This window comes from Hylobates moloch, unplaced genomic scaffold (genome assembly GCF_009828535.3).
Source record: "Hylobates moloch isolate HMO894 unplaced genomic scaffold, HMol_V3 SCAFFOLD_4, whole genome shotgun sequence".
Lineage (NCBI taxonomy): Eukaryota > Metazoa > Chordata > Mammalia > Primates > Hylobatidae > Hylobates > Hylobates moloch.
The window spans coordinates 50,160,893-50,178,621 of NW_026652279.1; the positions used below are offsets into that span (position 1 = coordinate 50,160,893).

Genomic DNA, 17,729 nt, shown 5'->3' on the forward strand with positions numbered 1-17,729 from the left:
CCGCACAGAGATTTACCTCATTCAGTTAAATGACTGGATAGTTCAATGGATATACCAGTTTATTTAATTTATCTCACAATGTTAGATGGTTAAATTGTTTCCAGACTTTGTTATTGCTAATGATACTCCAGTGAAATTTCTTACACATGATAGATAGATCTTTAGATATTTCGATTACACGGATCATTTGGGCAAAAAGCTATCTGGATTGGTTTTCTTTTCTTGTCTCAACTAGGTAGTAACTGCTTGTGAGTGAAGACAAGGATTTAAATTTCTTTCATTGCCCCGTTTTTATTACACTGCTTTTCATATAGCAAAATCTCAAAAAATACAGGTCAAAGAACTAGATTTAATATTGGTTATCACATCTTTTCTGTGTTTTTACATAGCCTGGAGTGAAATCATGTGATGTTATCATGTTAGCATTGGTTAGAAGTGTTGAAGACTTTTCCCTTTCATACAACATACATCCAGGGATTCGAGGTCTTCCTGATTCTCACCCCTGTCAAAGTAGAAACTGAGGGTTCCCTGGAGACCCATGTAGTCCAATAATACATAATCATGTGATACATTATATGTACAGATGACTAGAAAGTTTACTTAGTTCAAACCGCTAGAGTAGCATGATCATGAAAGAGACAATTGGTCAACTCAGGACTAGACAAAGTTCTGCTTCACACAAGTCAAAATTTACTAAGTTTTACCATGGTAATATGGTGAGATATAATATTTTACCTCCAAAGTTTTAGATAAAGGAAAGAACAAAAGGGTTTATTTTATTTTATTTTTTCCGTAAGTTATTGGGGTACAGGTAGTATTTTATTACATGAGTAAGTTCTTTAGTGGTGATTTGTGAGATTATGGTGCAGCCATCACCCAAGCAGGATACACTGCATCATATTTGTAGTCTTTTATCCCGCACCCCCTCCCATTCTTCCCTCCAAGTCCCCAAAGTCCATGTGCCATTCTTACATCTTTGCATCCTCATAGCTTAGCTTCCCACATATCAGTGAGAACATATGATGTTTGGTTTTTCATTTCTGAGTTACGTCACTTAGAATAATAGTCTCCAATCTCATCCAGGTCACTGCAAATGCTGTTAACCCATTCCTTTTTATGGCTATGTAGTATTCCATAGTGTGTGTATACATATATATCACGGTTTCTTTATCCACTCATTCGTTGATGGGCATTTGGGTTGGCTCCATGATTTTGCAATTGTGAATTGTGCTGCTATAAACATGCATGTGCAAGTATCTTTTTTGAATAATGACTTCTTTTCCTCTGGGCAGATATCTGGTAGTGGGATTGCTGGATCAAATGATAGCTCTACTTTTAGTTCTTTAAGGAATCTCCACATTGTTTTCTATAGTGGCTGTACTAGTTTACATTCCCACTAGCAGGGTAGAAGCATTCCCTGTTCACCACCTCCATGCCAACATCTACTGTTTTTTAATTTTTTTGATTATGGCCATTCTTACAGGACTAAGGTGGTATTGCATTGTTGTTTTGATTTGCATTTCCCTGATTATTGTGATGTTTAGCATTTTTTCATATGTTTGTTAGCCACTTGTATATCTTCTTTTGAGAATTGTCTATTCATGTCCTTAGCCCACTTTTTGATAGGGTTGTTTGTTTTTTTCTTACTAATTTGTTTGAGTTAGTTGTAGATTCTGGATAGCAGTCCTTTGTCAGATGTATAGATTGTGAAGGTTTTCTCTCACTCTGTGGGTCATCTGTTTACTCTGCTGACTGTTCCTTTTGCTGTGGAAAAGCTCTTTAGTTTAATTATCTTTGTTTTTATTGCATTTGCTTTTTATATTTGTTTTTATTGATTTGCTTTTGAGTTCTTGCTATTTATCTTTGTTTTTATTGCATTTGTTTTTGGGTTCTTGGTCATGAAATCCTTGCCTGAGCCCATGTCTAGAAGAATTTTTCCAGTGTTATCATTTAGAATTTTTATAGTTTCAAGTCTTAGGTTTAAATCCTTAATCCATCTTGAGTTGATTTTTGTATAAGGTGAGAGATGAGGATCCAGTTTAACTCTCCTACATGTGGCTAGCCAATTATCCCAGCACCATTTATTGAAAAGGGTGTCCTTTCCCCACTTTGTGTTTTTGTTTGCTTTGTTGAAGATCCATTGGCTGTAAGTATTTGGGCTTATTCTGTTCCATTGGTCTATGTGCCTATTTTATACCAGTACCATGCTGTTTTGATGACTATGGCTTTATAGTATAGTTGGAAATCAGGTATGTGATGCCTCCAGATTTGTTCTTTTTGCTTAGTCTTGCTTTGGCTATGTGGGCTCTTTTTTGGTTCCATATGAATTTTAGAATTGTTTTTTCTAATTCTGCAAAGAATGATGGTGGTATTCTGATGGGTATTGCATTGAATTTGTAAATTGCTTTTGGCAGTATTGTCATTTTCACAATATTGATTATACCCATCCATGAGCATGGGATGTGTTTCCATTTGTTTGTGTCATCTATGATTTATCTCAGCAGTGTTTTGTAGTTTTTCTTTTAGAGGCCTTTGACTCCTTTGTTAGGCTATTCCTAAGTATTTCATTTTATTTTATTTTTTGCAGCTATTGTAAAAGGGGTTGAGTTCTTGATTTGATTCTCTGCTTGGTTGCTGTTGGTGTATAGATTAGCTACTGATTTGTGTACATTAATCTTATATTTGGAAACTTTGCTGAATTCTTTTATCAGTTCTAGGAGCTTTCTAGAGGAGTCCTTAGGGTTTTCAAGGTAAACAATCACCACTGGCAAACAGTGACAGTTTGACTTCCTCTTTACTGATTTAGATGCCCTTTATTTCTTTCTCTTATCTGATTGCTTTGGATAGGACTTCCAGTACCACGTTGAAGAGGAGTGGTGACAGTGGGCATTCTTGTCTTTCTCTAGTTCTCAGAGTGAATGCTTTCATCTTTTCCCGATTCAGTATTATGTTGGCTGTGGGTTTGTCATAGATAGCTTTTATTACATTAAGGTATGTCCCTTGTATGCCAATTTTGCTGAGTTTTAATCATAAAGGGATGCTGGATTTTGTTGAATTTTTTTTTGTATCAATTGAGATGATCATGTGATTTTTGTTTTTAATTCTGTTTATGTGATGTATGACATTTATTGGCTTGTGTATGTTAAACCATCCCTGCATCCCTGGTATGAAACCCACTTGATCATGGTGGGTTATCTTTTTGATATGTTGTTGAATTCAGTTAGCTAGTTTTTTTTGTTTGTTTGTTTGTTTGTTTTTTTAAGGATTTTAGCATCTATGTTCAGCAAGGATATAGGTCTGTAGTTTTCTTTTTTGGTTATGTCCTTTCCTGGTTTTGGTGTTAGGGTGATGCTGGCTTCATAGAATGAATTAGGGAGGGTTCCTTCCTTCTCTATCTTGTGGAATAGTGTCAATAGGATTGGTACCAATTCTTTTTTGAATGTCTGGTAGAATCCTGCTGTTAATCCATTTGGGCCTGGACTTTCTTTTGTTGGTAATTTTTTTTTTTTTTTTTGAGATGGAGTCTCAGTTTGTCACCCAGGCTGGAGTGCAGTGGCACAATCTCGGCTCACTGCAACCTCTGCCCAGGGTCAAGCAAATCTCCTGCCTCAGCCTCCCAAGTAGCTGGGATTACAGGTGCCTGCCACTACACCTGGCTGATTTTTGTATTTTTAGTAGATACGTGTTTTCACTGTCTTGGCCAGGCTGGTCGTGAACTCCTGACCTTGTGATCCACTGGCCTTGGCCTCCCAAAGTGCTGGGATTACAGGCATGAGCCACTGCGCTCGGCCCTTGTTGGTAATTTTTAAATTGCCATTTCAATCTCACTGCTTCTTATTGGTCTGTTCAGGGTATCTAATTTTTCCTGATTTAAGCTAGGTGGGTTGTATTTTTCCAGAAATTTATCCGTCTCTTCTAGGTTTTCTAGTTTGTGTGCATAAAGGTGTTCATAATAGCCTTGAATGATCTTCTGTATTTCTGTGGCGTCAGTTGTAATAGCTCCCATTTCATTTGTTAATGAGGTTATTTGGATTTTCTCTCTTCTTTTCTTGGTTAATCTTGCTAATGGTCTTTCAATTTTATTTACCTTTTCAAAGAACAAGTTTTTGTTTCATTTATCTTTTGCATTTTTGTTGTTGTTGTTGTTTCAATTGTACTCTGATCTTGGCTATTTCCTTTCTACTGCTGGATTTGGGTTCAGTTTGTTCTTGTTTCTCTAGTCCCTTGAGGTGTGACCTTAGATTGTCTGTTTGCACTCTTTCAGATTTTTGATGTAGGCGTTTAGGGCTGTGAACTTTCCTCTTAGCACCACCTTTGCTGTATCCCAGAGGTTTGATAGGTTGTGTCATTACTGTCATTCAGTTCGAAGAATTTTTAAATTTCCATCTTGATTTCGTTTTTGACCCAGTGCTCATTCAGGAGTAGGTTATTTAATTTCCGTGTATTTGCGTGGTTTTGAAGGTTCCTTTTGAAATTGATTTCCAGTTTTATTCCACTGTGGTCTGAGAGAGTGCTTGATATAATTTCAGTTTTCTTAAATTTATTGAAGCTCGTTTTATGGCCTATCATATGGTCTATCTTGGAGACCGTTCCATGCACTGTTGAATAGAATGTGTAGTCTGCAGTTGTTGAATGAAATGTTCTGTATATACCTGTTAAGTCCATTAGTTCCAAGATATAATTTAAATCTATTGTTTCTTTGTGGTTTTTGGTCTTGATGACCTGTCTAGTGTTGTCAGTGGAGTATTGAAGTCCCCCACTATTATTTTGTTGCTGTTTATCTCATTTCTTAGGTCTATTAGTAATTGTTTTATAAATTTGGGAGCTCCAATGTTAGGTGGATGTATGTTTAGAATTGTGATATTTTCCTGTTAGACAAGGCCTTTTACCATTATATACTGTCCCTCTTTGTCTTTTTTAACCACTGTTGCTTTAAAGTTTGTTTTGTCTGATATCAGAATAGCTACCCCTGCTCACTTTTGGTGTCCATTGGCATGAAATGCCTTTTTCCACCCCTTTACTTTAAGTTTATATGAGTGCTTATGTGTTAGGTGAGTCTCCTGAAGGCAGTAAATAGTTGATGGGTAAGTTCTTATCCATTCTGTGGTTCTGTATTTTTTAAGTGGAACATTTAGGCCATTTACATTTGACGTTAGTATTGAAATATGAGGTACCATTGCTTTCATCTTGCTCTTTGTTATCTGTGTACTTTGGATTTTTGTTTTTGCTTTTTAACTTATATTTTTGTTTTATAGATCCTGTGTGATTTATGCTTAAAGAGGTTCATTTTGATGTGTTTCCAGGATTTGTTTCAAGATTTAGAGCTCCTTTTAGCAGTTCCTGTAGTGGTGGTTTGGTAAAATTCTCCCAGGATTTGTTTGTGTGAAAACAACTGTATCTTTCCTTCATATATGATGCTTAATTTCATTGGACACAAAATTGTTGGCTAAAAATTCTTTTGTTTGAGGAGGTTGAAGATAGGTCCCCAATCCCTTCTAGCTTGTAGGATTTCTGCTGAGAAATCTGTTGTTAATCTGATAGATTTTCCTCTATAGGTTACCTGGTGCTTCTGTCTCACAGCTCTTAAGATTCTTTCCTTTGTCTTAACTTTGGATAACCTGATGACAATGTACCTCGGCGAAGATCTTTTTGCATGAATTTCCCAGGTGTTCTTTGTGCTTCTTGTATTTGCTTGTCTAGGGCTGTCACAAGGCTGGGGAAGTTTTCCTTAATTATCCCCCAAATATGTTTTCCAGGCTTTTAGAATTCTTTTCTTCCTCCAGTACACCGATTATGCATAGGTTTGGTTGTTTAACATAATCCCAGACTTTTGGGTGCTTTGTTCATATTTTCTTATTCTTTTTTCTTTGTCTTTGTTGGACAGAGTTAATTTGAAGATCTTGCTTTTGAGCTCTGAATTTCTTTCTTCTACTTGTTCAATTCTATCACTGAGACTTTTGAGAGCATTTCACATTTCTAAAAGTGTGTCTAAAGTTTCCTGAATTTTTGATTTTTTCTTTAAACTATCTATTTCCATTAATATTTCTCCCTTCACTTCTTGTGTCATCTTTTTAGATTTCTTTGGATTGGGCTTCACCTTTCTCTGGTCCCTCTCTGATTAGCTTAAATAACTAATCTCCTGAATTCTTTTTCAGGTAAATCAGGAATTTCTTCTTGGTTTGGATCCATTGCTGGTGAACTAGTATGATTGTTTTGGGGGGTGTTGAAGAACCTTGTTTTGTCATATTACCAGGGTTGGTTTTCTGGTTCCTTCTCATTTGGGCAGGCTCTGTCAGAGGGAAGGTCTAGGGCTGAAGGCTGTTGTTCAGATTATTTTGTCCTACTGGCTGTTCCCTTGATGTACATGCTCCCCCTTTTCCTATGGATGTGGCTTCCTGTGAGCCAAACTGCAGTGATTGTTGTCTCTCCTCTGGGTCTAGCCACCCAGTGAGTCTGCCTGGCTCCAAGCTGGTACTGGAGGTTGTCTGCATAGAGTCCTGTGATATGAACCATCTATGGGTCTCTCAGCCATGGATACCAGTGCCTGTTTTGGTGGAGGTGACAGAAGGTGCAATGGACTCCGTGAGGGTCCTTACCTTTGGTGGTTTAATGCTTTCATTTTGTGCTGGTTGGCCTCCTGCCAGGAGGTAGAGCTCTCCAGAAAGCATCAGCTATAGTAGTCTGGAGAGGGACTGGTGGTGGGCGGGGCCTTAGAACTCCCAAGATTATATGCCCTTTGTCTTCCACTACCAGGTTGGATAGGAAAGGACCATCAGGTCGGGGCAGGACTAGGCATGTCTGAGCTCAGACTCTTCTTGGGCAGGTCTTGCTGCCACTGCTGTTGGGGATAGGGTGAGATTCCCAGGTCACTGGAGTTGTGTACCTACGAGAATTATGGCTGCCTTTGCTGATTCATGCAGGTTGTCAGGAAAGAGGGGGGAAAGCCAGCAGTCACAGGCCTCACTGAGCTCCCATGCAAACTGAAGGGCCATTCTCACTCCCACCATGCCTTCCACCCCGCCAACAACCCCGAGTCTGTTTCCAGGTGGAGGGCGAGATGGGCTTGAAAATTTGTGTGAGGCTCTCCACCTCCCAGAGTATTTGGGGTGTATCCTGGGTGCTACAGACGCAGTCCGCTTCCTTCAGAGGGTCTGGGTTTTCTCAGGATTGCTGGTTTGTTCTTGCAGTTGATCTGGAGCTAAAATTCACAATAAAGACTCTGCATCCTGCAGAGTCGCAATCTACTCCTGCTTCCTGTCTGCCATGATCCCTCATTTTTGCCAAAGAAAAGATTTTAAAGAGGTCTTCCATCAATGCCTATAATTTTTTTTTTTCCAACCAAATGTAGAAAATGAGACCACTGCCTTCACAATGGAAGTGGAAAAGCAGAACTCCATTCCTGACCCATCTCTAAACTAGACAGCTCTTTAAGGCACCAATATCTTAAAATCTTTGTAGTACCTCAGTTTGCAGCTTTATTGCCACGATGTGTGCAAGATGATGCTCCAATGATCAGAAGACTGTATGACCTTTGATACAAAATGAGTTAAGTACCTAGATGTGGCGTTCACTAGTCAAGTGAACACCCCTGAAGTTGATTATGCCTGTGAACTTACAATCATGACCTTCATTAGGAGGGTTCTAACTTTATTGAATCTTTTGCTCTCTCATGACATAAAAGAGGGATTACATTTTGCATGACAATATTATATTAGTTGAATTATAGGAGTACTCTTTGTTCCAATGATGTCTTTCTCAGACTGTGTTTTCATAGGCCTAAAATGTTTTTTGCTACTTTTCACCTGGATAATTCTTATTTATTTTTCTCAGATTTTAATTTAAGTATCATATCCTCATAGAGTCCTCTCCTATCCTCCAATTAAAATCAGGACTTCCTGTTTGACTCTGACAACACCTTATCATAGTAGTTGTCAAAAATAAATTTACTTGTGATTATTTATTTACTATACACATGATCGCTAATAGATTATAATCTTCAAAAAGCCAGTGTTTTCACTGTATATCCAACAACTGGCATAATGCCTGGCAGATGGTAGGTACTTGATAAATATTTGTTGAGTGAATAAAGCATAAAATCCCCCAACATAGGAAAAATGACTTACCAGTGATATGGACGTGATTAGTTTTCATAGATCCATTGGCAGTTGTGGGGACTTCTGAAAATGCTCTGGCTGTGCTGGTAAAGACATTGTCTAAGGATATAAAGGGGATATCTGGACAAGACATCTCAACTTTGAGTGGTATAAAATCATGATTGGGTTTCATATGCTATCTGAAAGAGCTCAATTTAAATTGTCTAAGTATCCCTTAAGTATTACATGTAAAGTTTATTAAGAACCAATTTATAGCAAGGCTGATATCCTGGGATTTGTCTAACAATTGCCAAAGGAATAAAATTTCCTATTGGTTGAAAAAAAATTTCCTATTGGTTGAAAATAGGAAAATTTCCTATTGGTTGGAAAAAAAAAAAAAAAAGAAGCTCCATACTTCCAAACAACAAAATGATGTCTGCTAAAGAATCTCCATGAGAAATGTTAAGTGGTACAGAAAAAGGCCAGAGTTGGGCGTCATGGATAAGTGAGGCTCTATTCCTATTCTCTTGGTATGAGAGGTTCAGCTGATCAAAATACTGATTTCTCTCCACACCAATGTATTTGATAAGGTTAATAAAAATTCGTTTGCAACATTAGACTAGACAAATCCATGTTGACTAATTATTCTATTTTCCAATAAAAAAATTGAAATGTATTTTTCATAGATATAACTAGTTAAAAATACTATTGTGTAGATTTTTTTTTGAAATAAAATGTATAAAAATCTAAGGCTTGGTCTCTATCTTCTTTGGCTGAGAAGAATTTTGTTTCCATTCATTGTAATTTTCATCATCAAGATGTACTTTTATATGTCTAACTGAGGCTGGCTTCTTATCAGTTCTTGTTTTTACCACTACCTTCAGTGTCCCTAAATCTTCCCCAAGTACTCACCATGAAGTGTTGAGCCTGCACCTGAGGAGGATGAACTGTGTGTTTCACTGGGTATCCGTGAAACTGCTAAAGGAGGAAGATATCAGAAGAGTTAACCTATATAGGACTAGTTATTCTATTACCACTTCTTGACTGCTAATTTAATCTAATAATTATAAAAAAGGACATTAATGATACTTAAAGCAAAATCATTAAACTGTTCCATAGTATACACAAGAATGTCCTCAAACAAAGTGGGAGTTGAAGGGATTCTTGTGGTTCAGATGTCTATAATAGGGAAGGTTTTAATTATGGCCACTTAGAAGCAGGAAAAGATATGGAAAGAAAACACTAGAAGGGGTTCCTCTAGCCAGAGTGTGTCATGCTCATTCCATAGGTGAGCCAAAAAAAAATGGAAGAGACTGAAGGTCCAGGTGTGTTGTGGTGGCCTTTAGTCAAGAAAAGCTGCCAATAGGACTTTGAAGACCTTGCTAGAACATGCATAGGGGAAGAAAACACTTTGTACTTGTGGGTCAGCTGACAGTCTTGCTGAACTGTGAAAACAAAACACGTCAGCAGTGAATTATCAGACCCCTGTGGTCACAGGCCTTGTCAGCTGCTGAGTGAGTCCTTTTGAAACATTTAGAGGCAAACCTTACCCTTGAGTGGATGGCAGCAAACTCAGACAGCACATATGGCTTTTGAAATATATCTAACAACTCATTTTGTTTATTGCCCCATCTCTGGCAAGAAAGATTCACTCCTTGGCAGACACCACATATCTGTATTTGATAAAAGGTCTGCAGTGCAATGTAAAGTAAAATAACTATAGTAATACATGGTTGTAATCAGTACAAATATATTACATCCATTCATTTAAAATATTAGCATACATGATGTTCATAGTTAAAAGCTTTCTTGTGTGTCAAGACCAAATCAAATAAGCAAAAACAAAATAAAACAAACAATACCCTCAGCCCTCCCCTTTCCTTGTTTCTTCTGTTGTCATCTAATGTCAACAGCGGCTGCAGTTGCTGACGAAGGTGTGTGATCAGGCCCTCCAGAGGAGGTAAGAGTCCATTCTTTAGGGCTTGATTACAGGACAATTTGTCATAGCTATTTCCATTTGGGGTCACCTGAGAAGTAAGAGTGGTTTCATACACAGCTTTTTTTTTCAGTCTGAGTTCAGGGAGCTGTTCTTATTTTCAATAAAACTCTCTGATGCTGCATATTAATTTTTTGTTCTAGACAGAATATCAAGGCCTATTGATGATGATGGACTAAGCATTTTTTAATGATTATGCCATTAGCCAGAATTTGATTTCCAAAGAGCAATAACTAACTGAAAAACACTTGGGACTAGGCCTAGATTTAGGTAAAATTATGAAGAAGGCAGTTTGTTCTGAATAACCTTGTAGTTTTTTGCTCAGTATGGTATGGTGACTCTTTTAATTTCTTACCTTCTGACCTTGATGTCTTTATTTTATATCTCATCAAAGTATGTTTGCAAGAAAGAATGGGATAAATTAATTTATGCTAAAGTCTAAATGGCTGAATAAGCAATATCCATTTAAGGAAAATGGGTATTCAAAAATATTTTCCATTTCATGTTTATTATCAGTGAGTCAATATAGAACATTTTGTAATGGTTAGTGATGTGTGGACACTAATAGTTTTCAGGAAGTATACAGTGCCAGGCTTTTCTGGACAATATTGATTTTCCCCAAGCAAAATAACCTAACATAACACAATTTCAGGAGATGGTGATACCATCAGCACAATTACAAATTACAAACATTACAACACTTAAAAGTATGCCATTTTCTTTTTGTAATTTCATAAAACTTCCTTTTGGACTTCTACTAACTTTCCGAATTTTAAAAGACCCCCTCAAAATAATTAAAAAATTAAAAAACATAAGCCACTTTGGAAAAGTAGGGAGTTATTTTTCTAATTTTGATTTTGAGGTTTTTTGTTTTTGTTTTTAATCTGTTAACAACATGTAGTGGGAAGTATGGTGAGAGAGGTGAAGAAAATGGAGTTTCCTGTTGATGGATTTCACATGTCTGAAAATACTTAAATATATAAAGGTAAACTTTCAAGACCAGAAAGATATTATAAAAAATAGTCTTTCAGCAAGATGAAGAGATGAACAATTCTGGTATCACTTGCTCCTGCAGGGGAGAACATCCTGAAGAATGCTTGTTTATAGAATCCTCTGTAAGACAGAGTTGGCTACTTCTAATGATTCATCTTTTGATGAAACAATACTTTCCTGAAGGCTTATCCACTCTATCATTTAGAGATCGAATTTTCAGAATGTGAAAATTTGGCTAATTTGTATGCCCTCTTAAAGTCTTCTTGGGAGTCTCAGCAGAATTATGTTACTATTGTCTCTTTTTTTTTTCTTTGAGACAGAGTTTCACTCTTGTTACCAAGGTTGGAGTGCAATGGCGCAATCTCACTCACTGCAACCTCTGCCTCCCGGGTTCAAGTGATTCTCCCATCTCAGCCTCCCGAGTAGCTGGGATTACAGGTATGTGCCACCACGCCTGGCTAATTTTGTATTTTTAGTAGAGATGGGTTTCTCCACATTGGTCAGGCTGGTCTCAAACTTCTGACCTCAGGTGATCCACCTGCCTCAGCCTCCCAAAGTGCTGGAATTACAGGTGTGAGCCACCATGCCCTGTCACTATTGTCTTTTAATTGACTGAAATGTTCTGTGTACTTCAAGGCAACATTATGTTCGTTAACTGCATGAGGTAATTCTCCTTTAAATCCTTTGAGTACACATTTTCACAAATCCACAAACAAACACTACTTTGACATTTGGATGATAAACACCAGCTTGACTGATAAACTTCTCTACAGCACCAATGTCTGCTGAAAATATGAACATGGATACTGTGTTATTGGAGCTTCTCAAGTAAATTATTATATCCTTCCTTGAGCATAACATCAGATTCTTCCACAATTTCTTTAAATTTCATTTTTTGGTAAAGTTTGTTCAACAAAGACACTATTGATGGGCAGCGTACTATTCTACCATAAATGAGTACTTCTCTTGAAGTTGACAGGTTCAACTTCAATAATAAAATAGTTTTCCTTTAGTTGCAATAACCTGTTTGACATTCACCTGTGACAAGTTTATAGTTGTCAATCATATTATGACACATTAGGCATCTTTTCCTTTGGTAGGAAAATCTACTTAGTGTCATATCAAAGTCCATTATTACTAAAGTTTGGCATCTTCCTTTAATAAAACCACAGATAATTTGTTATTTTTGCAGGGTTCTTGATGCAAACTGAACTTTTCTGGAATTCTTGCATCATTTTTACATGCACGGAAGACTTTTGATGAGTCACTTCTTAGCTATTCAATATTCCTTAAGGCATTCTGTGTTCTTCTGTTTTTTATTTTGTCCTTGAACAACAGTGTAGGTGGCAAACAATATCCAGAGATACAAGGCCTGGACGCAGGAATTTCGATGATCTTGATTTTTCATCTCATCTTCCTTTTCAAGGTGAATATGTACTGGGCCAGCACCACCTCTGCCACCAAGATGCACACACTGATGCTAGCTTCTGTGCCCAGTTTTGCCATGTCCACCTGGTCCACAAATGTGGCCTTCATACTCTTGCTGACAAAGATGACATTCACAAGCTTTGGAAGTATGGGGCTTGTGGCTTAAGCATGGAGAAACCCATGAAGCCCCCAGAAATTGGTGCAGGCATGCCTGACTTTATTGTACTTCACAGACACAGATACTGCATTTTTTTTTTTACACAAATTATAGGTTTGTGGCAACCCTGTGTCAAGCAAGTCTATAGGTGCCATTTTTCCAACAGCATGTGCTCAATTCATGTCTTTGTGCCACATTTTGGTAATTCTTGCAATATTTCAAACTTTCATATTATTGTTATATCTACTATGGTAATCTGTGATCAGGGATTTTAAATGTTACCATTGAAATTACTTTGAGGCACCACAAACTGCACCCATAGAAGATGGAGAACTTAATTGATAAATGTTGTGTGTGTTCTGACTGCTTCACTTGCTGGTGGTTCCCCCATCCCTCTTCCTCTCCGTGGGCCTTTTCTTTTTTTTAATCTGAGACAAAATAATATGAAATTAGGCCAATTAATAATCCTAAAACAGCCTCTAAGTGTTCAAAGGAAAGGAAGAGAAGCACTTTTCTCACTTTAAATCAAATGCTAGAAATAATTAAGCTTAGTGAGGATGGTACGTCAAAAGCTGAGATGGGCTCAAAGCTAGGCCTTTTGGGCCAAATTGTTAGCCAAGTTGTGAATGCAAAGAAAAAGTTATTGAAGGCAACTAAAAGTGCCACCTCAGTGAACACATAAATGATAACCCTGCTGACATGGAGAAAATTCGAGAACATGCGGTGTTTGGTTTTCTATTCCTGCATTAATTTGCTGGAAATAACAGATTCCAACTCCATCCATGTCCCTGCAAAGGACATGATCTCATTCTTTTTATGACTGTATATTATTCCATGGTGTATATGTATTACATTTTCTTTATCCAGTCTATTATTGATGGTCATTTAGGTTGATTCCATGTCTTTGCTATTGTGAATAGTGCTGCAATGAACATACCCTTGCATGTGTCTTGAATAATAGAATGATTTATATTCCTTTGGGTATACACTCAGTAATGGGATTGCTGGGTCGAATGATATTTCTGCCTCTAGGTCTTTGAGGAATTGCCACAATGTCTTCCACAATGTTGAACTAATTTACACTTCCACCAATAGTGTAAAAGCATTCCTTTTTCTCCACACCCTCATCAGCATCTGTTGTTTTTTGACTATTTAGTAATAGACATTGTGACTGGTGTGAGATGGTATCTCATTGTGGTTTTGATTTGCATTTCTCTAATGATCAGTGATGTTGAGCTTTTTTTTCATGTTTCTGGCCACATGTATGTCTTCTTTTGAGAACTGTCTGCTCATGTCTTTTGCCCACTTTTTAATGGGGTTGTTTGTTTTTTGCTTGTAAATTAGTTTAAGGTATTTATAGATGCTGGCTATTATACCTTTTCCAGAAGGATAGATGGCAAAAATTTTATCCCATTCTGTAGGTTGTGTGTTTACTCTGTTGATAGTTTCTTTTGCTGTGCATAAGCTTCTTAGTTTAATTAAATCCCATTTGTCAATTTTTGTTTTTGTTGCAATTGCTTTTGGCATCTTAATCATGAAATCTTTGCCCATCCTATATCCTGAATGGCATAGCCTAGCTTTTCTTCTAGGGTTTTTGTAGTTTTGGGTTTAAGTCTTTAATCCATCTTGAATTGATTTTGTTATATGGTGTAAGGAAGGGGTCCAGTTTAAATTTTCTGCATATGGCTAGCCATTTCTCCCAGCACAATTTATTACATAGGGAATCCTTTTCTCATTGCTTGTTTTTGTCAGGTTTGTCAAAAGATCAGATAGTTGTAGATGTGTGGTCTTATTTCTGGGTCCTCTATTATGTTCTATTCATCTATGTGTCTGTTCTTGTACCAGTACAATGCTGTTTTGGTTACGATAGCCCTGCAGTATAGTTTGAAGTTGGGTAGCATGATGCCTCCAGGTTTGTTCTTTTTGCTTAGGGTTGCCTTGGCTATTTGGGCTCTTTTAAAATAGTTTTTTTTCCAGTTCTGTGAAGAATGTCAATGGTAGTTTAATGGAAATAGCATTGAATCTATAAATTGCTTTGGACAGTATGGGCATTTTCATGATACTGATTCTTCCTACTCATGTGCATGGAATGTTTTTCCATTTGTGTCTTCTCTGATTTCTTTGAGCAGTGGCTTGTAGTTCTCCTTGAAGAGGCTCTTCACTTCCTTTGTCAGCTGTATTCCTAGGTATTTTATTCTTTTTTGTGGTAATTGTGAATGGGAATTCATTCATGATTTGGCTGTCAGCTTGCCTGTTGTTGGTGTATAGGATTGCTAGCAATTTTTGCACATTCATTTTGTATCCTGAGATTTTGCTGAAGTTGCTTATCAGCTTAAGAAGATTTTGGGCTGAGAAAATGTGATTTTCTAGATATAGAATCATGTCATCTGCAAACAAAGATAGTTCAACTTCCTTTATTCCTATTTAAATGTGCTTTATTTCTTTCTCTTGGCTGGCTGCCCTGGCCAGAACTTCCAATACTACGTTGAATAGAAGTGCTGACAGAGGGTAACCCTGTACTGGTTTTCAAGGGGAATGCTACCAGATTTTGCCCATTCAGCATGATATTGGCTGTGGGTTTGTTGTATATGGTTCTTATTATTTTGATGTATGTTCTTTCAATCCTTAGTTTATTAAGAGTTTTTAAGATGTTAAATTTTACTGAAGGTCTTTTCTGCATCTTTTGAGATAATCATGTGGTTTCTGACTTTAGTTTTGTTTATGTGCTGAATCACATTTATTAATTAGTGTATGTAGAACCAGCCTTGAATCCTGGGAATGAAGCCAACTTGATCATGGTGGATAAGCTTTTTGATGTGCTGCTGAGTTTGGTTTGCTAGTATTTTGTTGAGGATTTTTGCATCGATGTTCATCAAAGATATTGGTCTGAAGTTTTCTTTTTTTGTTGTATCTCTGCCCGGTTTTGGTATCAGGATGACGCTGGCCTCATGGAATGAGTTAGGAAGCATTTCCTTCTTTTAAATTTTTTAGAATGGTTTCAGTAGGAATGGTACCAGTTCTTCTTTTTTCCTCTAGTAGAATCCAGCTGCGAATCCATATAATCCTGGGATTTTTTTGGTTGGTAGGCTATTAATTACTGTCTCAATTTCAGAACTTGTTATTGGTCTATTCAGGGATTCAGTTTCTTCCTGGTTCAGTCTTCAGAGGGTGTATTTGCCCAGGAATTTATCCATTTCTCCTAGATTTTTTAGTTTATTTGCAGAGAGGTGTTTATACTATTCTCTAATCATTGTTTGTATTTCTGTGGGGTCAGTGGTAATATCCCTCTTATAATTTCTGATTGTGTTTGATTCTTCTCACTTTTCTTCTTTATTAGTCTAGCTAGTGGTATATCTATCATATTAATCTTTTTTTAAAAAACCAGCTCCTAGATTGGCTGATTTATTGAAAGGTTTTTTGTGTCTCTATCTCCTTCATTTCCATTCCAATCTTGGTTATTTCTTGTCTTCCTCTACCTTTGGGGTTTGTTTTCTCCTGGTTCTCTAGTTCTTTCAGTTGTGATATTAGTTGTTAACTTGAGATTTTTCTAGCTTTTTGATATGAGCATTTAGTGCATCAATTTCCTTCTTAGCACTCACTGCTTTAGCGGTGTCCCAGAGATTCTGGTACATTGTATTGTTGTTCTCAGTTTCAAAGAACTTCTTGATTTCTGCCTTAATTTCATTATTAACCTGAAAATCATTCAGGAGCAGGTTGTTCAATTTTTATGTAGTTGTATGGTTTTGAGTGAATTTTTTAACCTTGAGTTCTCATTTGATTGTGTTGTGGTCTGAGAGACTTTGTTACGATTTCCATTCTTTTGCATTTACTGAGGAGTGTTTTGTTTCTGATTATGTGATCAATTTTAGAGGAAGTGCCATGAGGTGATGAGAAGAATGTACATATTCTGTTGTTTTTGGGTAAAGCGTTCTGTAGATATCTATCAGGTCAACTTGATCCAGAGCTGAGTTCAAGTCCTGAATGTCTCTGTTGATTTTTGTCTTGATGATCTGCCTAATATTTTCACTGGAGTTTTAGTCTCCCCCTATTATTGCATGAGAGTCTAAGTCTCTTTGAGGGTCTCTAAGAACTTGCTTTATGAATCTGTGTGCTCCTGTATGTGTGCATATATACTTAGGACAATTAAGTCTTCTTGTTGAATTGAACCATTTACCATTATGTAATACTCTTCTTTGTCTTTTTTTTTAATCTTTCTTGGTTTAAAGTATGTTTTGTCAGAGACTAAGACTGTAACCTCTGCTCTTTCCTGTTTTCTGTTTGTTTGACAAATTTCCCTCCATCCCTTTATTTTGAGCCTATGTGTGTCTTTGCATGTGAGATGGGTCTTTTGAAGACAGCATACTGATGGGTCTTGGTTCTTTATCCAGCTTGCCATTCCATGTCTTTTAATTGGGGCATTTAGCCCATTTACATTTACAATTAGTATTGCTATGTGTGGATTTGATCCTGTAATCATGATGCTAGCTGGTTATTTTTCAGACTTGTTTATATGGTTGCTTCATAATGTCACTGGCCTGTATACTTCACTGTTTTTTTGTAGTGGCTGGTAATGGTCTTTCCTTTCCATTTTTAGTGCTTCCTTCAGGACCTCTTGTAAAGCAGATCTGGTGGTAATGCATTCTCTCAGCATTTGCTTGTCTGAAAAGGATCTTATTTCTTCTTTATGTGTGAAGCTTAGTTTGGCCAGATATGAAATTCTGGGTTGAAAATTCTTTTTTATGAATGTTGAATATAGGCTCCCAATCTCTTCTGGATTGTAGGATTTCTGCTGAGAGGTCCACTGTTAGTCTGATGGGCTACCCCTTTGTAGGTGACCTAACCTTTTTCTCTGACTGCCCTTACCATTTTTTTTCTTTCATTTTGACCTTGGAGAATCTGATGACTATGTGTCTTGGGAATGATCTTCTCATGGAGTATCTTACTGGGGTTCTCTGTATTTCCTGAAATTAATGTTGGCTTGTATGGGTAGCTTGGTGAAGTTCTCCTGGATGATATCTTGAAGTATGTTTTCCAAGTTGGTTCCATTCTTGTCTCTTTCAGG

General features: G+C 37.1%; 2 protein-coding genes across 7 annotated transcripts in view; one reads left to right on the forward strand and one right to left on the reverse strand.

Moving 5' to 3' along the window:
* The window catches only part of ZBED2 (zinc finger BED-type containing 2), an 85,240-nt gene that overhangs the window by 34,724 nt on the left and 32,787 nt on the right, over positions 1-17,729 (forward strand). Inside the window, exon 2 of one of the 3 annotated variants that reach the window (XM_058437526.1) lies at positions 11,403-11,520. The exons of the other annotated variants lie outside the window; for them this stretch is intronic. The gene's annotated coding sequence lies outside the window, so the exon portion shown is untranslated. The remainder of the gene's footprint in view (positions 1-11,402; positions 11,521-17,729) is intronic. 3 annotated transcript variants of the gene reach the window in all.
* CD96 (CD96 molecule) overlaps positions 1-17,729 on the reverse strand; it is a 122,036-nt gene that overhangs the window by 25,936 nt on the left and 78,371 nt on the right. For 2 of the 4 annotated variants that reach the window (XR_004247690.2, XM_058437525.1), the window contains exons 11-12: positions 9,006-9,068; positions 8,124-8,213 (exon numbers count right to left, since the gene is read on the reverse strand). Coding sequence is in view for 3 of the 4 variants with exons in the window: in XM_058437525.1 (XP_058293508.1) it covers positions 8,124-8,213; positions 9,006-9,068 (153 nt within the window). In the remaining variant the exon portion in view is untranslated. Of the gene's footprint in view, positions 1-8,123; positions 8,214-9,005; positions 9,072-17,729 lie in introns of all 4 variants that reach the window. The other 2 variants (XM_032150211.2, XM_032150210.2) reach the window with 1 other exon arrangement.